Source organism: Anastrepha obliqua, chromosome 3 (assembly GCF_027943255.1).
Source record: "Anastrepha obliqua isolate idAnaObli1 chromosome 3, idAnaObli1_1.0, whole genome shotgun sequence".
Taxonomy (NCBI): domain Eukaryota; kingdom Metazoa; phylum Arthropoda; class Insecta; order Diptera; family Tephritidae; genus Anastrepha; species Anastrepha obliqua.
Window position 1 is genome coordinate 5559050 of NC_072894.1, and position 26366 is coordinate 5585415.

Below are 26366 nucleotides of genomic sequence, written 5' to 3' on the forward strand. Positions count from 1 at the left end.
GGCGATACAAAAAATTGGGAGCGGTATAAAAAATTTGAGTGAGTCGTAAAAATTTTGTGTTTTATTGCCCAATTCGTTTTAACTTCTTGACAGAATGTAATTTCATATGTGTTTTAAACATTTAATTCAAATCTTTGGCTTTTCCCTTTCATTTTATTTATTTTCCCAATCATTCCTAGCACGCAAACAAAGATTCCCTTCTGATCTATTGATTAATCGAACTCTGTTGGTGCAATATGACATATTCACTCTACTTACGTAGTTGGATGTTCCACTTCACGATTGTCATAGGGTTCATATTCGTATCCAGGATCCTTCGCAACCATACCCACCGTCGTGCCACCCTTTTCCGCTAACTCCAGTGAATATTTGTTGGTCGCTTTGTCGCTGACAATATTGTCGCCAATGAATGTAGGATTGCTGTGCCCATTTTTGCTCATCATAAAATCGCTGGTTCAACGTTCGAGTTCAGTGTACTAGACGAATCACAATCTACGCTCTTCTTTCGCCAGATTCAATTAGTTTAGTAGCTAAAAATAGTAGACTAGAGAAATAAGATGAGAAGTAAAGATGAGATATTTTAGTAGCCTGAGCATGTGAATTTCAGAAGAAGAAATTAATTTAACTTAAAACTGTTGGCGCGTCTGCTCATATTTAATTGTTGTCACGAAAACCTAAAATATAGCAGACAACAATTCTTGTATGTACATACATATGTATGGATGTGACTTTTATATGGATAAGTACATACACAGCAGCCAGATATATGTTGCCTCACGGCGTTGAAGAGTAATAAAAGAAAGGAATTGCAATTGCAAAAAGTATAAAAAAATATTATATATACTTAGTAATTCATGTTAGTACTCGCTTGTGCGATCATTGGCGTCGCAGAGTGAAGCAAAAATAATGCATGTAAATATCAAGCCAACGACAATTGTCCTACGCTGAGTATGAGTAACAAACAACGGGTGATTCAAGTGAAAAACATAAACCAATGAAATGGCTTTATCAGCTCGGAAATTAGAAATTGTTTGATATTTATAAATAATTTCAAGTATATGACAAGCTCGATTGCACCATCCCGTCGTTTCGATGAGGTACTAAGTTTCCCAGCATCCAGGTCGTCAATCGTAGTTAGTATATCAGCGGCTCTCAAGTTGTTGCTCCTAGCGCGTTTTTCAATATAGATGCGTGAAGACATATTCCCACAAAAAGTAGTCCAAAGAAATCAATAGACTAGGTGGGTCATGTTTGAGATGATACCGTCACCTGACGCGCTCCATCTCGTTGGAATCATTTAACACTTAGATGACTTATATTGATATGTGACCCCATAAAGCCGAATCTCTTTCTTGTGGAGGCTATCATTATGATGATTGATGATCATTATTATGATCGATGTTGCCTCTGCCATGCAAACCACACCAAATAGTGAATTTTTTATCTTTTTGGTTCTTAATTCGTGTCGCTCCAAATGCGATAATTTTGCGCCCTCACAAAGCCACTAAGGCAGAAATCAGCCTCGTCTTCGTCAATTATAAATTTTTTGTTGAACATTGATTTTGTGAAATAATTTCCACGATTTGTGACCTTTAAAGTCTACGTTTGGAAATTTACTGCCAAAGAATATTGAATATAATATATATAAATGTGAGTCATAGAAATGTGTTTTCTTGGATGGGTGATGGACATCTGGGTCGAAGGACTCTTTCGAAAGTTCTGTGTGCCTGAAAAACACCCATTATTTATGTACAAATACAAAATGGGCTGCGTGGCTGGCATCCGAGTCAAAGTCCATACAAAGAAAACTAGTTGTCAAGCGAAGAAATTCAAGCAAAATTGAGAATTCGGTAAAAAATATTTTTACTTTAGATTCGATTCGATTGGATTTGCATTTTAGGTTTAAAATCTAAGAAAGTGAAACATCTTAGAAAGTATTTCAATTCGAAGTGCATATTAGTCTATTTTCATAAAGACTTTAATTGCAGTTAAGAGCTCTGTTGAGTTTGTTTGCTTATAACAAAAAATATTTTGATTGATTTTAAATTTAAATAGCTACTGCTAGTAAAGCTTTTTAGTGCCAGACGGTAGAGATATGCAGGTAGATGATACACCTGGTAGTCCGGCGGGAATATTCTGTGTTCTATTTAAAAAATGCCACACTCAGCGAAGGCCAAGGAGGAACTTTTTCACACTTTCGAAGCTTTTTTAGTGAAGTTGGTTGCCCTAAAAATCAGCAAACTACTTAAAACGTTAATATTAAAAAATTCATACGCTAGAAAGGGATAGATACATACTCGCAGAGTTTTGTGATTTTTTTTGAGTAGATAAAAAGCATGTCTTTCGACAGGATTTGGTGCAATATTGAAGAATTTGTACACCGTCGAAGGGCAACATTTTTTCATAGAACCTATGCTGCTATATTCAAAAAGTACCATTAATTTTTGTACCACGCACTCCATTTTTACTGAGCTCAAAAATACAAAGCTGTGCAATAGAAGCAGATGAGGCATTTGGAGGCATTCGGGTGAAACTGAAATTGTCCTAATATTTTTGGTTTTTTTACCAGTACAGTGATTGCAAAATATTACAATAGTATCGTTTTTTTTTGTTTTTTGTTTTTAAGAAATGTTTCGTGCTAAAAATTGTACTGGTGAAAAAAAAAATAGTTATTAACAAATTATTGTCGGAGGGTAAAACCTACAAGTTTTGCTGAGCTGTACAGCAAAAATGATTGCAAAATGCCTCGTATATGCGCAGCAGTACTCGCCAGCAAAGCCCGTTCGCGGAAATAAATATTAATATCTTATGTTCTATTTGAGGTTTATAATTAAATATTTCTTATAAGTTTTGTTTTTGATGCTATACGCTGCCAACTGCTATTTTTAATCGCAATCAGAATGTTTTTTTCACACACGCTTATACAGATAAAAAATTGTGTACTGTCAATAAATCGTAATAAAAAATAATATAATATAAATCAGATACCATTATCTGATTCTCTGAATGGCAACTTTCTTTCAACTCCGTAGATACATCACTTCAACAGCAGAAGAAAAGCTACACCCCTGAAAAAATTTCTCAAAACTTTTCTCAGAATTAACCAACAAATTTACAAAAAAAAAATTACAAAAAAAAATAATCTTCCCAGACGGTTCAAAAGGCTCAAAGCAAACAAGTTTCAGTGTTATTGACGTGATAACGTCTTATAATTCGATGTAGCCGGCTGCACGCACGTCGTTACCTTCCTTGAATTGCAAGCGAGAGCGCGGAACGAACGATAAAGAGGCACAATCGGCCCTCACGTTCGGCTACGTTTGACATCTGGCTCTCTCCTACTTAAGTGAGCGTATATATGTATGTATATGCGCATTTGTGTATAAATTCACATACTTGTATTTGCATATGCCTTCTTCCTGTGTGCATGGTAATGAACCATTTCTCTGTTGAGAATAGGACAATGATAGAAAAAGTAGGAAATGAAAGGGAGTGTTTCGAATGTAAAGTGTCTTGAAAAAGGCAAATCGATGATGATGCCTCTTAGTGTTGTTGACTTATTAACGTCTGATGCACAATCGAAATTGAACATATCTTTCATGAATTTGATAAATATTTCGTCATTTTTCACGTTTGTGTAAATGTAACTTGACCTATTCCATTGCAATTCCATTTACCTCCTCCTCTATATCCATACAAAATATCTATCAAACAAATAAAATTAAAATTTTGTTTTGAAAATTGCAACCATTCCATCAATATTTTCTTATGTCGTTGTCACGTTAAACTATCGTCAGTAAACCGACTTTACAGACAACCTCTTTTTTTTAACGAGTTTTACGTTTAGAGCATAAATTTTGAAATTTTGCTGCGGGAACAATGACCATATTTGAAGCAGTAAAATATTCCAGCCAATCCACTGAAAAATTTACAATTTGTTCCGATTCCTTAAACTCATTAAAAATGGTAAAAACATAAATAATAATAATGTATAATAATTCCATTTAGAACTGCTACACTACATTAGAAACTGCTTAATAAAATACCAAAGCAAAATCGAACTTATATGGATACCAGGTCACGCAAAAATCAAGGGCAACAAACTAGCAGATTTAGCAGCAAAATACTTGTAAGCACAAAACCGTCTTCTAACTATGTCTCTAAACTTCCTACACACAGATATAAGAAATCGCATAACAAGAAAATTCAAAAATGAACAATAATCCCTATTCGATCAAACATCAAGCTGGTATAAATTTGCTAACCCAACGAAGCAAGTAATGATGAACGCACAATACTAAACATAACTAGAAGGGAAATTACAAAAATAAATAGACTACGACTCGGATAGCCAAGCCTAATAAACGAATATCGAATAAAAAGATATTTGAATATCTGCAATTACTGTAATACCTCAGCTCCAAGCATCAAACACATCCTAGAGAAAACACAGGAAATCTCTTAACAACACAAAACTTACAGATCTACTCTTAAACGACTCTACAGACAACATTATTAAACTTATGAGCCATATAAAATATTGCAATATCCTAAATGAAATTCAACTAACGCTCCACAGACACATATATAACATACATACATACATACATATACAGTAATTGACCATCTCTCAGTCTAGCTTAAGGCCACAGTAGCCATGGTTATTCATTTTAAATAAAATACAATTTTTTTAGGAAATTATTGTCATTTCTCTTTATTATGGTAATATTGGTATGGTTCAATTACGCATGGAACAAAATATTGGCCAAATGGCCGCCGCGGCCTCGGCGGCACACCTCCATCCGATGGTACAAATTTTCGATGACGCTGAGGCATAATTGAGGTTCTATGCCATTAATGTGCCGAATTATCTCATCCTTTAGCTCTTGAATTGTTGCTGGCTTATCGACGTACACCTTTTCTTTCATTTTCTTTCAAATAACCCCAAAGAAAGAAGTCCAACGGTGTCGTTGACATTCGTTGAAATTTAACCACCCTTTATATAACTGTAAATGCAATTGTCAATAAAAAAATTATAGATGAAATATTGATTTGAGATATTTTTTCTTTAGTTATTTGTTATTATTTCGAACAGTGGGGTATGTAAAATAATAATAAAGATGTGTTGTATTCTACTACATGTTTAGAAGTAGTTACTAGTTAATACCAGTCCTATGACTGGTACTACTGCCTTGAATGTATCATATTGCAACAGGTTTTTCTAACCTAGTTGTTCTCTGCCTCTTGTTTTTTCCAAGGCAATACAGTTGCACTACATATGCTCTGTGGTTTCAACATCCTCCAGACAAACTCGGCACTCTGTCTTATTCCCAATGTGAATTTTTAAGAAATGGTAATTTAAGTAATCTGCCAAAATACCAACTATTTCCTTTGGTAGCAATTTTGATTATGCCATATGCCACTGTTATTATATCGAACGGCGGTGCATGTATGTATGTACTTACATACTCGTACAAGCGTATTTCTACATATGTTGGATGCCATTAAGTGTAGGATAGCAGTGTAGCGTCGAGATTTCTTAACTCTTGGCGTTCACATTCACTCGAAAAATTGCCGCACAAAAGCGTTTAAGCTAAAGGGTCGTCAACAGAGAGCATCTTTACTGTGCTGGCTTTGCGTTAACAGCTGAGAGTCAAGCACTGAATTTTTCACATATCTTGATGTAAATATTTATATATGTAGATGAATATGTAAATATTTATTTTTTTCGATTTTAAGAAATAAATATTTGAAATAAAGTATGGGTAAGTATAAATTTCCTAAATACTATTAGTATTTATTTCACGTATATTTTGTATGCAATTTGTTCAAAGCGACCAACGACCTGCCTGCTATTCGGCTACCCTAAGGTTCAATAAACAAGACTTTTCAAATATCTGTTCCTCTTCGTTCATCATCATTGGCATGGCGGCTCTCGTTGAACCTTGGCCTCCCTCAATAACTTCGATCAAGAATCGCGATCCCTTCCTACAGTTTTTACAGCGACGATCTTGGACCGTTATTAACCGCACCAATCCAGGTTTTCCTTAGGCGATCGCTTTTATAAGGCATATACAGCTTGCTATTGCCCTTGAGCAATAATATTGTAGATATTTTTTGCAATTTCGTTTTTATCAATCCTCAGAACATGTCCAGTCCTCATAAGATTTTGGAAGTTGTTAAGCTCAGCTAGGCATTCATCGTTGTAGCGTAGACGATAGTTGACGTGATCTATCCGCACCGATCTAAGAATGCGGCGTAGATTATTTCGCTCAAATAAGTTAAGCTTCACTCCTTGTTAGGCAAAGACAAACCGTCGAGTATAATTCTATTCTTCATCTGATGTTCGGAGGGGACATACAAATCTGGGCCGTTCCTTTAGAAGTACGAAAGGTTAAATTGGAGTTGTCTTACCGTAATGACATAACCATAACTTGAAAGCCACTTAAGACCTGAACGATGTTTACTGACTTTCATTAATGGTGCCATAACCATAAACAGCTGATATTTACATACCTAGTCATTTAACTGTTCATTTTGAAAGTGCAGAAACTAAGTAAAAGATGCCAAAAGGGAGAAATCGAAGCGCAGAAGACGACGGCGTGCCCATCCCATTAATATAGATTTATTTGCCATACAAAAACGAGCAGTTTCGCATCAAGTCATATTTAAAAAATGTTCAAAATAAATAAAACCAAATAACACGAGAAGAAGCACACGTAAAAATTGCAAATTAAAACTCACCGAAACAGAGTTAAGTGAATGCGACAAATAAAATCACAATAAATGCAACAAAACGGTAATCAGCTGTTTATGGTTATGGCGAGAAACAAAAATTCAATTTATAGCTATGTTTACGGTTACGGTTATGGTTGTGGCAATGTGGTATGGACCTACTAATCGAATGCAGTGTTGCCCTGCACCTAAAGCACGTTTAATTTAACCTTAAATCAAAGGATGTAAGTACGTACTAACTACACACTTGAACTTCCATAAAAAATTTATTCATTTGCGTACGCTATGGGAAAGTTGTATGTGGATGGCCCTTAAGTGTCTAAATAAAATCAAATTGTGCCAGACGGGCGTTTGTGTAATGACGCTGATGTTATGTCGCAGACAGGAAATAGTGATCAAAATTTTTGTAGATCAACGCGCATCATATGCAGATATAAATATATGCGCATATGTATATATCTAAGGGCAGACGCATACATACTTTCATATATGTATGTAAATTTATGGTTTTAAAAATAGATTATTCGCACGGCATGCCAGCTGATATTTTTACAAATGGCTACAACAATGTCAAGTTCAATCATTGGTCTGAAATAAGTAATTAAGAAAATTTCTTTGGGTTCCTGCATACATACATACGTACATATGCATGGTGTGTAATTGCATTTACTTTTCAAGAGCTGCGCAGCCACTGATGTGCATTCGCCCAATATTATATTCATATAAGCAAGTCTGTGTGCGCTTAGAAGAAGTTAAAAGCACGTGTTTGCATTCCGTTATTAACTCCCCGTGCCAACCTTTTTTAATGACACACCAAGTGCCAGAAATTCCTTCAGTGCCACGTAGCCTAGCGCACATATGGACTTATTTTAGCATGCATTTACATACTTAAATATGTATGTATGTATATATTTTTGATTTATATGGTTTATGTTATTGAATGTACCATATTTTTATAAAAAAAAAATAAAGAAATACATATATTATATTTTTATATAAAAAAATCATTGTGAGTTTTGTAAAAATATGAATGCTTTGCACTGATCGTAAAAATTGTGGAACGTGTTTGTATTTCAAAAGTGATCTATCATCACTGCCCTACAAAACTACTAGCGAAATTTCGTGACCACCACATTTAGAGAACCCAAATGTTTATCATATTTTTGGAATGAATGCATTAAGTAAGTTGCCGTCATTTTGCTTGGCGTTCAATCTAAAAATTTCCACTATTTTCAAAAGCATTCCATTGCTTTGGCTGGTATATGCAAATTTACTATGTCGGAATAGGTGAATTGGTGAATTGTCGATGAGTGCGGAAATGGATTTAGTGGTATGCGATTGCAAACATTTTAATAGTTTTAGATTGATGCACATTCATAACCAAAATATTATGGCATGATTTATTTATTTTTTCTTGTATTTTTTTTTTAATCGAATATAGCAAACATGCGCTAGAAAGTCATTATGACAATGACTAAATGGAAATATATGGGCTCGTTATAAATGTCGAAAAAGATACGACGTCAATGCCCATTTGGCAAATGTCAAAGATGACATAACAAAAAGTTACAGTCTAGGAATTATTCACTACTGACATCCAGGATCTATCAAATCCTTTACAAGTTTAAGGCATTTTTAAAAATTTAATTCTAAGCTCCCAATATGCAAAGATACACAATTCAAGCCTTTCGACCACTAACTTAATGTTTTTGTGTTTTAAAAGTCATATAAATATTAAAAATTTCGCAGTCACTTGCTGCTATTACATATATATAAAAATGTATGTGATACGATATCTGAAATCTGTCTTAACTTCAGCTGCTGTGCCTTCGATATACTTTTTATTCCAACAAAAACATTACTCTTTATAAATACGTGTCAAAAGAGCAAAAGAGCAAATTCGTTTGTTAAATTTGTTGCGGGAGAGAGACTTCGTCGCCAAGTAGTTATGTTCACTCCGGTGGACGAGCGTAACGCAATAATCTGCATCAAAGCGAGGCTCTTTCACCTCTCGCTCATTTGCGCCCACGCCCCGACGGCACAGAAGGACGATGCGGCCAAAGATTTCTTCTATGAGCGCCTTGAACGTTCTTTTGAGCGCTGTCCCCGCCACGACATAAAAATCGTGCTTGGCGAATTCAGTGCCAGGGCGGCCAAGGGGTAAATTTTTGGGCCCACAGTTGGGAAATTCAGCCTGCACAACGAAACATCTGGTAACGGAGAAAGCCTGATCGACTTCGCTAGGGCTCGAAAATGGTAGTATGCAGCACCAGATTCCAGCATAATAAATACACCAAGCTACGTAGCTGTCTGGAGGACCCAACATCATCTCGGATCATTACCTTGTTGCAACCAAAAACCTAACTACGCAAACAATGTTCGACAACTTCCCAAATAATGGGAAGCTGCATTCGCAACAGATAGCCAGAGTATTCGCCTCTCGACTTTCACTCTTGCTCTCAGAGAGTACTGTCCAATAATCCGTCATGCACGAGCAACGGTGCAACATTTTTCGTTCTTTACGTACCGCCGAAGAAGAAATCTGACTTCGGCGAGCCTGAAAAAACAATTGGTACGACTAGGAATGTTTTGCTGCCGCGCAAAGAAAGGATACTGCGTATAGGGCCACGCTGCGATCGGACACAACGGGAGCCATGTGGGATCACTATCGCGAGCTGAGACGTATTATCAGAATGAAGAAACAAGAGGCTGAACTATGTGAGTGTGAGGAGCTGGAGATATTGGCCAATAGGTAAAAGGTCGTTGTCGACGGAACTGTTGTTCCGCTATCCGACCATGATGAAGTGAGAATAGATAACGCGGCTGAGCTATTCAAACATAGCGGCGAGGAGCTGCTCCTATGCAAAATATGGTCGGATGAAAGCATGTCTGCCGGTAGGAATTCAAGTGAGCTCTGCCCAATCCATACGTAGGGTGATCCTGGAATATGTGCCAATTATCGCTGGATTAGTCTTCTAAATATGGCCTATAAGGTTCTAGCAAGCGTATTCTGGGAAAGGCTGAAACTTACCATCAATCAACTGATTGGGCCTTATCAGTGTGGCTAGAGACCTGGAAAGTCTACAATCGACCAAGTCTTGGAAAAGACCCATGAAAAGAGAATCGAGACACACCATCTTTTCGTCGACTTCAAAGCTGTATTCAACAGTACGAAAAGGAGCTACCTGTATGCCGCGATGTCTGAATTTGGTATCGCCGTAAAACTAATACGGCTATGCAAAATGACTCTGCTCTATTACAGCAGCGCCGTCAGAATTGGGAAGGACTTCACCGAGCCGTTTGATACCAAACGAGGTTTGAGACAGGGTGACTCGCTGTTTATTGACTGCTTTAACCTGATGCTGGAAAAGATCGTGCCAGCTGCGGAATTTAACCGCTCAGGCATAATTTTTTATAGGATCGCACAATTGTTGGCGTATGCCTATGATATATGATATTGATATCGTCTGCTATGACGTCAAAGCATGCTTTAAATGTAAGCTTTGTAAGAAAATGGTCATTGCTTGACGAGTGGCGAAAGTTTTTGCTCTGACACACATTCACTGAACTTCACCAAAACCCACTATAATGACTATTTGTACGAGTACTGGAGCACAAAATATAAGACAGAAGCAAAGAAACGGCAACAAACTACTTGGCCTATTATAAGCGAATTGAGTTAAAATATATTTAGTTGATAACTAAATTCTCTATGCTATTTTAATTAATTTTATTTTATTTATTTTTAGTTCCAAGGCTTTTTTGTACTGTGTAAGTCTATAATTTAAAATGTTTTAGAGTACCGCCGTTAAATTATGTATTTATGCTACCCACAAATATTTGTAAACTGATAGATAAGCTTTACGCCAAGCCCACAGCCATCAAAGAGTTCAGTGTTCTTGGCCAACCTTCGTCTACGGCTAATCAATACGAATTAATTGAAAACGATCAAAACATGCCATGGAGGGTACAAAGGCCACAAATCAGCGCTGAGACATAATAACTCATACTTCATGAATGAAAAAGTAGCTTGCATCGCCTTATTGGTATTTAAATGTATTCATACGTAGCACACTTATACACACGCGCATTCAAATTGCTTGTATGCACGCCAGTTGGCCCGTGCGATGGAGGTTAGTATCAATGCGGATTCTTTTTATGGTATTCGCGAAAAATTAGCAGCGGAAACTTACATAAAGTAAACTAATTTATCATAATATAATATTAATCATAGATTGGCGGTGACATTTTCGAGAGGTATTTAGCGTAGTGTGCCCCTTTATGTAGAAATCTTTCGTTTTTAGCCACTATCGAATGGCTTATCATAAGACTTCACGAAGCTTGGTATTATTTATTAAGTAATCGAGCTTTATATAGAATTGATTCACAAACAACTCGTCTTATATTGAATTTAGTGTGTTTCTTATGGTCTCGGATGCTTGACGGGGGGTGGGGGTAGGAGAAATTGTAACCAAGTTGACATTCGACTCACCTACCTTAGAAGCATGGGAATCAACGTCAATGTAGGAATGAAAATAAAATGGAAACACCTGAGAACTTCTAAATAGATGCAAAACTCTCTCACTTAGGGACGCTCGAATAGAAATTTCCGCAGGACGTGTTCGAACAATAGCGCAATTCATTTTGTCAATTGCTCTAGTAGGTAGGGCCTTCTTAATTGCGGCATTTGGCATAGCCGCTATGTGTTTGGCCGAATATTGCTTAGTTTTAAAGATTTAATTTATAGATTAAAAATCCGATCCTTAACGAAGCACGCCACCCCACTCATTGTACAACCGACGTGGCACTTCTTATCCATGTGGCGCAAAGTTATCCCCGGCGCACGAACGTAGACATAAGAATATTAAGCATGCAAAGTTTTCTGTTTGCATTTCCAATTTTTTCAAATATATTCTTGTAAATCAATTTCATCCCCTTCAAAATAATCCCCTCTCGATGAAATACACTTATGCTAACGATTTTTCCAATCCCCGAAACATGCCAAATAGTCCATTTCCGGTATAGCCATCAGCACCTTCTTCGATTCAGCTTTTATCTCCTCAATCGACTCGAAACGCGTTTCCCGGAGTGGTCTCTTGAGTTTTGGGAATAGCCAGAAGTCACACGGAGCCAAATCAGGCGAATACGGTGGTTGCGGAACGATATGCGTGGAATTTTTGGCGAAATGGTCACGAAGAACGAGTGCAGTGTGAGACGGTGCATTATCGTGATGCAAAAACCAAGAGTTGTTGGCCCATAATTCTGGTCTTTTTAGACGAATTGCTTCACGTAAACGACGCATAACGCTCAAATAATATTCCTTATTAACAGTTTGGCCAGGTGGAAGGAATTCATAGTGCACCCGACCACGAAAATCGAAAAAAACTGTCATCATGGCCTTTATTTTTGAACGACTTTGACGTGCTCCTTTCGGTATGGCCTCGCCTTTAGCACGATATTCGCTTGATTGGTCGGTTGTTTCAGGGTCGTAAGCATAAATCCAAGTCGCATCTCCCGTAATGATGCATTTGAGCTTGTCCTGATAGTCTGAAAGCATTGTTTCACACACATCAACGCGACGACTTTTTTCCAAGAAATTGAGAGTTTTCGGTACCAAACGAGATTTGAGTTTTCGTAGGCCCAAATGGTCTTTCAAAATGTTTTTTGCAAATCCTTCTGATATTCCGATCATATCAGTAAGGTCTTTAACAGTCAACGGACGATTTTTGAGCACTAACTCCTTCACTTTATTGACGTGTTGGTCATCTGTTGACGACGATGGTTGTCGGGAGCGCTCCAAGTCATCAACACGTTCTCGACCCTCTTTGAAGTCTTTGTACCACTTATAAACATTTTTCTGCGACATGGTCGAATCACCAAATGCCTTCTGCAACATGGTAAACGTTTTCGCAGCCGAAATTTCATTCCGCAAACAAAATTTTATGGCACTTCCCTGCTCAATCAAATCAGACATTGTAAAAATCGAAAAATGCACTCTTGGTCGTTTGGTAAACACAAGCGTAAATATATTACTGATAATGACATTCACATGAAAGTTGGCCCCGATTTTATTAACGGTGCTGCCAACTGATGAAGAAAATAACTAGAGCGAAATTTTAATCCCGCGAAGTTTGAAAAATAAATTCACCTTATTTTTTGCCCACATGCCCTGCCTTGAAGGCCCTGGCTAAATTAGTTTCTTCAGTTGTGCCTAATGGCACTCACTTAGACTTCAGACTTTTGCGGTACCGTAGGAGATATCGTACGCAGCCGAATGAGCCCAACCTTCGAACATAGTTATTTCTGCCATGAAAAAAATCATCTTCCGTTCGGAGTCGACTCAAAACTGTACTCCCCTCTATTTGTGAAACAAAATTAAGACGCACGCCACAATTACGAGGAAGCGCTCGGCTTAACATTAAAAAAAAAGTGTAAGAACCGATTATACATATATATACATAAAAGCACTTACAATTTACCTCTATTCCTCTAAACTCAATTGATACTCAGTTTGCATTTACCTCGGCTGGTTCCTAAGTTTTGTAGACTTGATATCAAGTTTCTAAAAGAAATATCTACCGAGCGCTTAAGCTCTGTAACTAGTCAATACCAGACGGTGGCAGAGGAGATGTTGTATGATCTTCCACTCCTCTACTTTTCGACAACTTCCACAGAAATCGTCGAAGGAAGCCTTGAATCTGGCTGAATGTAAGCACAACTATGAATCTCAAGTAGCGGTTGTTCATCGAATGGCTCACCCACTGAGATTGAAGACTGATTTTGTCAGTTGAATACTCATTGATGGTTAAAGGGCTAGCAACAACTCTCATTTTGTAAAAGCAGATAATCTTTCATTTCTGCAACAGACAGGCTTGCTCAACAGCTGTGAAGTTGCTCTCTCAAACAATGTCTGCGCAAAATAGGAAAATAGGAAAAATAAATCCATTATTTTCCTGCTGTAGTGATCGATATCTCGTAAAGTATCGATCAACCAATCTAAAGTTTATGCTCGTTGTCGATGTGACATTTCATACTAAGAAAATTCTTTTGTTGTTTTTTGTTTGTTCCATTCAGTTGTGAGTTACAGGGTGTTAATAATGAAAGTCAACAAAGAGAAAATTCGGTTCATTTCACAAGTTTTCTTTGATAAAAGCGCAAATGTTAGCCAGGCCGCTGAAATTGTGAATTGTGTTTATGGTACCGAGTAACAGCTAATTACGTGCAATTTTGGTTTCGTCGATTCCGTTCAGGCATTTCTGATGTTAAAGAAAATGTCGAGGGTGTCGAAAATGTCCATAAAATCACAGGAATAATCGAACTTGAACGGCACGTTAGTAGTCGTCGCATCGCCAAGGAGCTAAAAATTAACCATAAAATAGTTTTGAACCATTTGCCCAAAAGTTTTACACGAAAATAATGGATATCTTTTTCCCCACACTAAAATTCCAGTCTTCTTAGAGATCTGCGGCAATTTCTGACAACTCTTGAAGTCAGCAAATACTCGTATCAATCAAATTGAAATCAATTTGTTTCAAGTGTGGTGAATTGCGTCTGTGAGTTTCATCAGATGATCGCACCGAGCGTGAAAATTTCGAGGTGTTCCAGATGCTCTCAGGGGCTCTTAAGATAGAAGCTGGTTAATTGTGAGATTTGCAGTCTTAACTCACACATACCCTAAAAATGTTTTGGCTATTCTTATTAATTGGACTTATAAACCACATCAGTTTTCATTGAAAAATTAAATAAAATACTGTTATCTCAAATATTAATGATTTATTATTTTTTGCTTTTGCTTTGATGTAAACAATTTTTCTATGCTTCTATCCATTATTATTATGTTTTAAGTGCAATGTAGTGTTATCTATATACGTATGAATAAGGTAAAAATAGAGAAGATAAACATTGGCCAATGAGCAAAGAAAACAAGCAGCAAAATAAATGAGAAAACGAGAAACCGAGAAACCGGTTAAAGTTTTGCATAAATTAGTCGGAATTAATCTTGTCAACTCAGTCTGGCGCATTAGCTACCAAAATCAATTTCATTGCCAAAATGGTCATTAGTTTGGCGAATTGTGTAGTAAGTTTTGCTTTTAGCGAATTTTTGATTTTTTTTCAGTTTTACAGTTTTTTGCGAATGAAGTGTGTGAAGCGTCACTGTGCTTGATATATGAATATGCATGCTCGTACATACCTACACACATACATATGGGAATGTCTCATTAAGCACTTGTGTAAATAACGGTAAGTATTGTAGTTTGCTTTGATTTCTTTTCAAAGCAAATTAATATGCGGGCTACATACTTACGCACGAGTATTTGACTTGGACTGGGTCAATCACGTTTGTTGCTCCATTAATGAAGCTCGTATGAAATTAGCTAAAAATGCGCATGTGTAAGTATGTAAGTCTGTATGTGTTAGGTATGCCAATAATAGTGGTGATCGCTGATCTCGAGATTTCGGGATAATTTCAACGTAATCCCGATATTTTCGGGACTCATACCAATTTATAATTTTGCTAAATTCAATAAAAATGCAATGCAAAGTGTAATGGTTTTAATAAAATTAATTTAAAAAAAAATTAAACTATTTAAATTGTATTTTAAAAAATATAAAACCAACAGAAACAACCTATGTTTATTTAAGGGGGGAACCCGGCTTAGGAGGCCAAAATTTTGGTGTTTTTCGAGAATTTTTTGAACAAAGAAGGAATAATCAGAAACTGTTTAAGTTTAGAGGATATTTTATTTATATTTTTAGGTACACTTTTAAATTTTTTTGAAGCTATTTCCGCGGGAGATAGTGGCGTTACAACGAGCAGTCCATGGACGATCGCCATCCGAGTGTTTTGCTGGTGGGAATTCCTGAAGTTGTAATTTTCCTTTGAAATCAAAAGCAATTTTTTTAATAACAAGATATTTCCTAAGAATTGTGGTAATTGTGGTAAAAAAATATTGAAAATTGCATGCTTTTGATGCGTTTGAACACAAAGCAGTTTTTTTATACCACATTTTTTCATCTATTTTGCTCAAAAAAAAATATTTTTAATGATAATATAATCCCAAAATTAGGTACATATGGATTAGGATTGAAAAAAGATTAGTCCAAAAAAATTTATAACGATTGGTCTATAACTTTTTGAGCTAGAGTGCCCACCAGTTGAAAAAAAGTAGTTTCGAGAAAAACGTCGTTCTAACTAACGCGCGCTATGGTGCGGAACTGACGGGCAGTCACTTAATTGCTCATAGAATCGGGAATAATGCGAATTTCGCTTTAAAATTTTTACCACACATTCTTGAGTAGTTATATTAATGATTTATGCAATAAAAAAAATCAATTTTTTGAACGATCTAAACCGGTTTCCCCCCTTAACAAAAATAAAAAAGGCTCTTACAATTCTTACAAATAAAACATATACAAACAAAAGACCTTCAAAAACAAAACTTCTACACTCATAAATATTCCATAGAAAGCATCGAAGAAACCGTCTAAAAGACTCTTTACAACTAAAGGGTATTTCAAAGACGCGCCTAGATGTTGTTTTAAAATGAGGCATACAAAATTTATATTATTTCCCAAGTTGTATTGAAAACAGGGCTCTTCGCAATTATGTGTGAAAAATTACATCATTTAAATGTCCATCATGATCACATCTATAGGCTGTCATTCCAGAATTAAAATTTTCAAGGACGCAATCTCGATGCGAATGTTGCGTTTCAGCTCTGGAACATTTGCTGATTTATTCACGAAGACCTTACTTTTCAAAAAAACCGTAAAAGTTAAAAAAGGCCAATTATTCCACCAACCCAAAACCCACACCAAACAATACATTTTAGTGGATTTAGGTGGTGATTTTTCTGCTTTAACTCGAAATGTCTGAGTTGATACTGATTCGAGTCTTAAACAAATTTTGTAAGCTTGCAAATGCAAATCCCTCAAAGTCTCTTTGTTTCATGAATGTCGAATTGTGGAGACTATCGATATATCGGTGTTGAAGGTGGTTCAGCAACACTTTGCGCTACAGCAGCAAAATTCTCAACAGAGCGTCCAGTTTTTGCTCTGCCAATCTTTTTTCTATTCACGAGAGAACCAGTTTCTGCAATTTTTTCCATTAACCTTTGATTTGTCGACTCATTCGTATGATTATTTCCACCAAACAAATCACGAATTTTGCGATATTTTGTTTTTAAAGGCCGAACGTTTTCATAATACATTCCAATGATTGTAACGCGATTTCTATCGAGTGAAATTATACGCCTGGCTACTTGACAAATGTTAAAGAAGATAATGTCTAGAAATTATTTACTACAGTCATCTAAACGTCACTTTTGAAATACCCTTTACCTAAGTATTGCGTACGTTCTAGAATTAGCAATACTTCCGCGGTTGGTACGCCATTCCTCCTGAGATGAAAAGAAAGTGGTAAAATTCCTAATGAATATTACCGTCGGGACGATGTTATCAGTCCTCTCCGAGGTGTACTGAATTTGTCGAGACTGGTAAGAATATACGTTTTTTTACTTCTAGCGACTCGCTTCATTTAACCTAAATGCACTCATGGTTGCCATCTTCTCGATAAGCGGATCTATTGGAATAACGCGTGTCAGTGCATTAAGAGGCTCCCTTGGACGTGGTCTGATTGCATCGACCATTATGGTACAGGCTGGTCTTTGTATTCTGCCAAGTAATTTAATATTGCAATCTCTCCCTTGAGCTTTCCATCAAACAACCGATCCACACAATATATTAATAATATTAATATTAATATTACAACAATTAATAGCAGGGTCTTCGGTTCTAAAAATACACTGATATCAACGATTACTGGGACTCGCAATCCCTTAATTTATATTGTATATTTAAATAAAGCGGCTGTGTCTATTGTACCGGCTGTAGGACTTGAGCAGCCACAAGATGCCTACATACAATATATTAAAATTATGGAGATAATTTGTCTTATAATAGATCCGCCGTTAAAAGCTCTTTATTAAAAAGCCATTTACCGTTTAGAGAGGAAAAATAAAAATAAAAATATTGAACCTTCAATTTGTAACACAACAAAGATGCGCATTTGAAATTGGCAAAAAAGCTCGGCTTAAATACCTGCCAGAGATATATGCGTAAATTGCAGTCATTTGTGTGTGTATATGTCAATGAATGCGTATATGAATTAGGGATGCTTATCTCTTTTCATTTTTAAGTGCCTTTCTCTTCGCCAACAATCCCAGGATTTCTCGGATTTTCCAATTTAATACGAAGCATATGAAACGGAGACAGAAAAATCGCCTCTTTTAGCAATTCTATGATGCATAACAAATGGATTAAATTTTGACGCCATAGATGATTATTTAGAAGTAGTTCTGATGCTTTCTAATTTTTGGAATTCTGATGAATTTATGCGTGTTTATATATGTATTTGTACTTTACTTTTCAGCATTTTTTAACTGCTGCGTGCCTTATCTAGTCGGCAGCTGTTTTTCCATTGTTGTCTCTTAGCGTTTTGCTGGGTAGAACAGATGTTTCAATTTAGAGCGCAGCGGAGCTCAACATTTTTGAATGACTTAATTGAGTATCGCATCAACCTCAAAAGTTGAGTAAATGAGTTAAGGCCATGTAAATAAGTAAACAATATAAAATTATATATTAAAAACGGGCAAAGGCTGAAATGTATTAAATGCTTAAAAAACCATATCCGTAATGTAATCATAACTGGAGTTAATTAATAAAAGAGTTGTAAAAATTATCTTACATGCAAATGTAGAAAATGGTCTGTATACCCAGAGTATAATACTAAAACAAAAAACAAAAAACCAATCGAACATACTTTATATGCGGATATACATATATACACACATACATATGCCCATATATACTTTATTTACATACATCAGCATGCGCAGGTGTATCATACACGGAAGTGAATGCAGCAACTGGAAACCCAATTAAAATAACTTTTAAAAAGCTGTTCGAAGCGGCCAATAATTAGAAACAAATTAATTGAAACAAAGAAGAACATAAATCTTTAGTTAGAATGGCATTGACTCAAATATTTATTTAGAGGCAAAAAAACAACGTTTGGTTTTTAGAAGAGAAGATTGTTGTACTTTGGTTGTGAATAGTTTGGTTTACAGTAAGAGTTCGATAAATGGAATCGCATACAAATTACTGCTTTTAATATAATACCGAATAATTCGGGACTGGTTACGGGATTTGATTTTCATTCAGTCATGAGTGTATTGGTATTGATATTTAAGTGACCAACCCATCAAATGCGTCAAAATATACCACAATTTTTCTAAGAAATCCATCAAAACAAAATTATACAATTTTGAATTTATTACGATGCAAATTTGGGAAGTTATTAAAATTTGTTTATTTATTTATATACAGTAGAAACTCGATTCTTGTACCTAATGAATACCGGGCTCGGTGCAAGTTTTGAGGTTGTCGCGGATTTTTCCAAGCAAATTAAAATATTTTTTTTACTGATGGTAATCCAAGTATTTGGTAGGTGAAATGGTTGAAGTACGTCTTTCGTACTCCCCAAGTAGCAGTAAAGTGCCGTTTTGATAATATTATAATACCTCCAACAGCAAGATATCTACAGCCAGCCAGCCAGAGCTGTTGATGAAATGGAGAAGATTGATTGGATTTAGGTTGGCGCACTGCCCCATGCTGTCAAAGAAAAAAGCACCCAGTGACCTTAGTCGTCTAGCTGCCAAACCTGGACATTTACAGAGAAAGTGCTCGACAGTCTTCTTCTCTGAAAGGTCCCCAAAGATTCTGCAATGGGGGTTAAATGGTAAACCTAGCTTTTCCGTGTGTAAGTCGATCGTCCGGTGGCCGGTAAACACAGCTACTAGTTCGGAAATTAAATGGCGAAGAGTCCAAAGGACTTTCTGAGTCCTCCTTTCATTGTACTGGGGCCAAGGGGATTTCGAAATAGCACATGAAGAAATGGAGCTCCATTTTTCTGCGCTTTCTTGAGAAATAAGTTGTGCAATTCCCGTTTAATAACTGTGAGGGGGATGCCGATGACTGGATAGAAGGCCTCTCAGACCAATTTTGTCCCTTTCAGCAAGTTCATTTCTCTCTATGTTCTTAATCACCCCAGATCAAAGAAATGTTAACTGCACACCCAAGAGATTTGATCTCCTTCTTACTGGAGTTCAGCAATTTAAGTTTTTTGTTTTCATTATATTAACTAGCAAACCCGGCCCGCTTCGCTGGGCAAATACACGGTGGATCCACGTTTTGGCATATATTTCGAGACCCTAGTCATCAATAAGTATGAAAATTACCCCATATTAAAGCACTTATCAACAGCTTTCATTTGATACCCATATTGTACATACACAACCAAAGGTTACCCGGGTCCACGTTTTGACCTATATCTCGAGACCCTAGTCACGGAACGGTATGAAAAATAGTCTATACTATAGAAATCATCAACAGCTTCCATTTGCTACCCATATTGTACATATACGTCCGAAGGTTACCCGGGTCCACGTTTTGACCTATATCTCGAGACCCTATCTACCAATAGGTATTCAAACTATACGGAAACCATCTTCAATACCTACTTAACAATGTGTGTAAGTTTGGTTTAATTCGGTTTAAAGACACGGCGGGTCCACGTTTTGGCATATATTTCGAGACCCTAGTCATCAATAGGTATGAAAATGACCCCGTATTAAAGTACTTATCAACAGCTTTCATTTGATACCCATATTGTACATACACAACCAAAGGTTACCCGGGTCCACGTTTTGACCATTTTCCCGGTAATTATTCGAATTTTTCTCACCTTTTAAACCTTCCCTAGACCTCCACGAATAATTCAAGACCAAGATAAGATAAATCCGTTCAGCCGTTCTCGAGTTTTAAGCGAATATAGGGACAGATTTTCACATTTATATATATTGATTAAATACAATTCAAAGAGATACATTTAATTTGAAATTAAAGAAATTTTCGATTTTGGTTTGTTTTGTACACACTCGCTTGTTCAGTGCCACACTGTTTCGGAGCCTGCGCAATAGTATAACATCGTTTAAGCAAGTATTGCCTTCTCCGATGCAATTTTATTCGTTAGTTCCTTCACCGACTTTTTCGTCGTTTTCAATAAAGAATTATTTATTCTTCTCGTGGGTTCCGAATGAGGTTGAACAATCCATTGCTGGATTAAAGATTCCGAAGCAAATTTGCAATGAATTGAATATTAGATGAATCATCAGCTATCTCGAATCGCAACTCCGAAAGGGACTCACAGTACCACGATGCATAACCGTTATTTTTACTTTATGATTTCCAGCAGCATTTGAACAAACAGGCAACGTTATTCTCTTCTTACTGATCTTATGCCTCGGAGCCGAGGTTTCTTTTGAGTGCAAAAAAGTTTGATCGGGCAAGAGCTTCCAAAATAAGCCAGACTCATTGGCATTGTATATTTGCTCTTTTGTCAAGTTTAAATCAATAATTGTGTTGTTAAACTTGCCCAAAAATGTGTTGATGGAGTCACTCTTAGTTGATAATTTTTCTCCGTAAATTATTAGCTATCGAAGTTTTTGCTGTGGGGAGAGCCGCGGAGCTAGTCTACACAAGAACAGGAAAGAACTCAACAATTAATACAGGGTGGCTGATGAAAGCCGCTACCAAAAAAAATTGAATAACTTTTTTTCTTTTTAAGTTATCTGTTCCATTTTTGTTTTAATTTGCAGATTGATCTTTAAAATTTATTAAAATGGATAACTGGGACACGCAAACAAGAATTTGGATAGTCCGCCGCTATCACGCACTGGAGTCCGTAGTTTTGGTACAGAGAGAGTACAGGCGGATGTTTGGCGGCGATCCCCCGCGCAGATGGACCATAATGAGACTGGTGAATAATTTTGCTGAGCAAGGAACAGTCGCAAGAAGGCCTTATCATCGAAACCCACCAGTTCGGACGGAGGAAACGATCGCTGCTGTAGCTGCAGCTTTACAAAGCAATCCAAGGGTTTCAACAAGAAGCTTATCTGCTCAACTTGGTGTCAGCCGACAGTCTTTGCAAACAATAATGCACAAAGATTTAGACTTATTTCCCTACAAAATTCAAATGGTTAACAAACTGAATGCAGCAGACTTGCCGATTCGCTTGGAATTTTGCCAGAAGATCCTGCAAATGGTGGAAGAAGACCAAAACATGTTAAACTGCCTTTTCATGTCTGATGAGGCCCATTTCGATTTAAACGGCAATGTGAACAAACAAAATTGTCGAATATGGAGTACTTCTAACCCACAGATACTCCACGAGACGGAATTGCATCCTCTTCGCGTGACAGTGTGGTGTGCGGTTTCTTCACGCTGTATTGTCGGGCCTTATTTTTTTGAAGAAAATGGTCACACCGTTACGGTTACTGAAGACCGTTATTTGAAAATGCTGAAAGAATTTTTCTATCCAGAACTACGCCGAAAGAGAATTCCTTTCAACTCTGTGTGGTTTCAACAAGATGGGGCAACGTCTCACATAGCCCAGACTGTTATGACAGAGTTGCGACGAAAATTTCCCAATAAACTGATTTCAAGAAATTCCGAATTTCGTTGGCCCCCCAGGTCGCCTGACCTTACTGCACCTGACTTTTTCTTGTGGGGTTTATGTAAACAAGAAGTTTATAAAACAAAGCCAACTAATTTGGATGAACTAAAACAATCCATTCGGACAACAATTGCGGCTATTCCTGTCGCAACTCTCAAAGCAGCAATGAACAACTTTTTACTAAGATGCCGCACTTGGGTCAACGAGCATGGGGGGCATTTAAATTCAATTATTTTTAAAACTAGTTAAGCTACATTTAATAAAATTTAATGACCTTCAACCTGAAAAAAAAATAAATGAATTCCATACACTAAAAAAAGTTATTTGAGCTTCTTAATGTAGCAAAACTCATCAGCCACCCTGTATATACGTGGACAGTCAAGCAGCAACAAAAGCAATAAGCTCATATTGTATTAAGTCCAAAAATGTTCGACGGAGCAGGGAGGCCATAGAACGGCTAGCCGCAAACAGTAGGCATATCTATTGGCTACCTGGTCACAAAGACATTATGGGGAACGAAATAGTAGATGAGATAGCAAAAAGTGCTGTTGGACTACCATTTGAACAAGAGAACGACATACCAAAACCGCTAAATACAATACACAATGAAATGGACGACCACATGAAAAGGCGAGTGGAAGCTAGGTGGACTAATCTGACCACATGCAAAACAGCAAAAGTTATGTGTAGAACAAAGTACAAAAAACTGACTCAATTCGTACTAACGCTCTCGCGAAAGGACTGCATAACTATTATAGGTATGCTAACAGGTCATAATCTGTTGGCTGCACATGCGTACAAGATAGGGATTGCTAACAAGGACAAATGCAGGAAATGCAGAGAGGATGTTGAGGAAACTTTAGAACATCTTCTGTGCGTCTGCCCGGAATTGTTAAAAACGCGTTTAAAATGCCTAGGAGCACCATTTTTTGAGGGTCTGGAGAATGTATCACAAGCGGATCTCTCAACTCTGCTTAGATTCGCCAAAAGCGCTGACATCCTACATGATGTCTACTTTCGGTATTCATAGAGGTCGGTCTCCATCTGGTATCGCTAGGGATCAAAAGTTCTATGCGTGGCTTATTGCCAACCAGGCTAACCTGACCTAACCTATTAGCCATCGTATTGCATGTCACCCTACCATTGCTAGCGTGGAAGCCTCCAGGTTTTTCCAGAATTTTGGCATGAAATAACTTGGCTTGGTAAGTTTTTCGCCCTTTGATCGGCAAATCAGTTGAGCAACGCACAAACTTTTTCCCGATTGTTAACTTTCTTTAATACGAGTTATTGTTGCTCTATGCACGTGAGAGTTTTTACCTAATGCATAAATGGAAGATCCCGCAATTAATTTCTTCAGAATGTCTTTCATTGCCTTTCATTGTAAGTAGCGTAAATTTTCTCTTTTCCATTACGAGGCCGCATCATTCAAAAGTTAGCGCAAAACTGTCATTTCGTCAGCAAATAAATTCATTCAACTGATTCAATTCAAAAATTGTCATTCCAGAATGACATTGACGGTAAAAGAATAAAAAACAAGAGAAAGACAAAACAAAAAATGTTGCAAGTGTCGAGGTAAACATTTCCCAATGTCGCAAGTACTGAATACGCAATGAAAAAAAAAAAAAAAATTTGTCGCAAGCATCGAGGTGTGCAAGAATCGAATTTCTACTGTACTTAATTTAAAGTTTCAAGTCCATAGTACATAGATTTTGCAAGCCGACCAACCAAAGGGTTTTCAAACGCAAGGTATAGCGGTCAACAAGATTAGTTGGTGGAATAAGATATAAATGCAGCAACAGATTCGTATTTCTCGTGCCAATACCATACTTACAATATATATACAAGGTGGCACAAAATTAATCACCCTATCGGAAGATTTATAATTGTTTGCAAACGGCGTCATGCATCAATCATATTTGACTCTTGTGAACTGGAGAGCTGCAAAATACAAACAGACGAGCAATGGAGCGCGTAAAGATCAAAATAAAGATTTCCAACAAACACTCAAAATATTTGTTTTTATTCAGTGAAATAAATTTGAATGATTATTTTGCGTTTATTTATATAATTGGCGCTTACACCGTTTGCTAGTTGCTTGGCCGGGCCCGGTAACTAAATTTGTGAGTAATGCTTGATTTCATTTTATTTAGATCTAATTTTGTGAAAAATTGAGATTTAGTTGCTTAAAATTGAATTTAAATTGATTGCTAATATTTTATATTAGTTGCCCAATTTGGCATGCTTTTCTTTACATTTTTGTCTAGTCTGTAAGGTAATTTGTATTGTGTATTATTAAAATAAATAAATAAATAAATAATACATGTTGAAATAATGCGAATAACTAGTGGTGACCACCAATATCCCTCAGTGGATAGGCAATTGAAGAAGTCATTCCCATTCTTGTCATTTCTTTATCATATTTCAATCATAGAAAAAAAAGAAGAATAAGACACACACATATATGTATATTTGAAATATAAATTCAAATTTGTCTCATTTGAAAAGACGTCAAAGCAAATCCTGTAAGATTTATGTATGTGTGTGTATGTTCAGAGATAAGGGGAACATTTTTTGGCAATGTGCCGCTGTAGCGCGGTTGCTTGATATATAACATGTCTCTGTAAGATTAGCAGATCACTGAGAATGAGCGGCTTGTCTGAGAGTAATAAATGTTAATATATTACAGATTATATTTTTAACACCCTCCATGTATTTAGTAGTAGCCAGATAGTGTTAAGCTAATAAATAGTTTTATTACTCAACTCCAGCCGAATCTACAGCTTTACTACCTTTACTACTATGTTAAATATTTTATTTATTTATTTGCTCAGATTTATTTATTTTAATAATTTATTCAGTCAAACTTTTCACCCAACCTTAAGTTATTTTTACAATGTTTGCTATATGCAATAAAAGTAAGCTTCTAGTCGTTCCGTTTTTGGCGAAATGATAAGATTTAGTTAATCGCGCGCCAAAAAAAAAAAGAAAAAAAATCGCATAATGATAAAAACTTCACATGACGGTAATTAACGGCACATTTTATTAAAATATCTATATGTGAACTTTGCTTAACTTCACTTTTCTGCATGTATGTACATACATATGTAGATGTTCGTGTGTATATCTGCAACGAAAATCTCTAATCACAAATCGTGACCGAGCGAAAACGTGAATTAAAGCAAAATAACCCTTTTTTGAACAGATAAATAATCGCACTTAGCGCTTGAAATGACACGAGCGGCTAACTGCCTGACCACCTACATACACAAATAATCTGCTTGTATGTTGATTTGAGTAAATTTGTACATAAGCGCGCGTGTGTTTGCGAACCTATACGAGTTGACTGCCATTTAATCGCAGCTCTGCATCATTTAGCTTAAATTGCGGATAATTTAATGGCGTCACTAATGTGCACATTGATAAACATCACAGAATAAAGCGCGAAATGTACTGCTATGATCCGTAGGTGGTTGTTGTCGTTCTATATGAACTGGTTATTTACGCGCTATTTCCGTTTCCGTTAATTTTTTGTTTTTCATTGCGCTAAAATACACAACCAAAGTGTTCGCCTTAGCGAAAGACGAGCAATTGAAACTTTATTGTTCACAATTTATTTGTAATATTTCTTAATCTTGGCGTTTAAGAAAAAAGAGAGCAACGGATCGCCACAAGTGACGGACGCAGCGATTGCGTTGGATGTCGCGTATACGCACTGGTGCGACGGCTGAACGCCAAATTTTGCATAGACCCTATTTATGATCTATCATATCTCGGTGTTTTATTGTACTGTTTGCAATGTATGAGCTGAGCTCGTGCTCAGTTTTGAAATTTGACAGATTTACTGTGTGTTAGTAAATCGCTTCATTTCTAACTGGCGTCAGACGGGTATATAGAGCGCACCGGCATTCATTGACAAGTTTTGACTATTTATTTGCAACTTAATTAATTTTAATAATTTTTTTTTATAAAAACATAGTTCATTCTCCTACAAAAACTATATAACTTGAGGCTTAAAACTTTGTGCAAAGTAAAAAAAGAAATTCAGCAAATTCTTATCAAA

General features: G+C 36.5%; 1 protein-coding gene across 2 annotated transcripts in view; it reads right to left on the bottom strand.

Annotated features, from left to right (window-relative positions):
* The window catches only part of LOC129241683 (proton-coupled amino acid transporter-like protein CG1139), a 34731-nt gene that overhangs the window by 6889 nt on the left and 1476 nt on the right, over positions 1–26366 (bottom strand). Inside the window, exon 2 of one of the 2 annotated variants that reach the window (XM_054878148.1) lies at positions 259–530. In XM_054878148.1, coding sequence (XP_054734123.1) covers positions 259–443 — 185 coding nt within the window. In that variant the 5' untranslated portion in view covers positions 444–530. Of the gene's footprint in view, positions 1–258; positions 545–26366 lie in introns of both variants that reach the window. The other variant, XM_054878147.1, reaches the window with a different exon arrangement.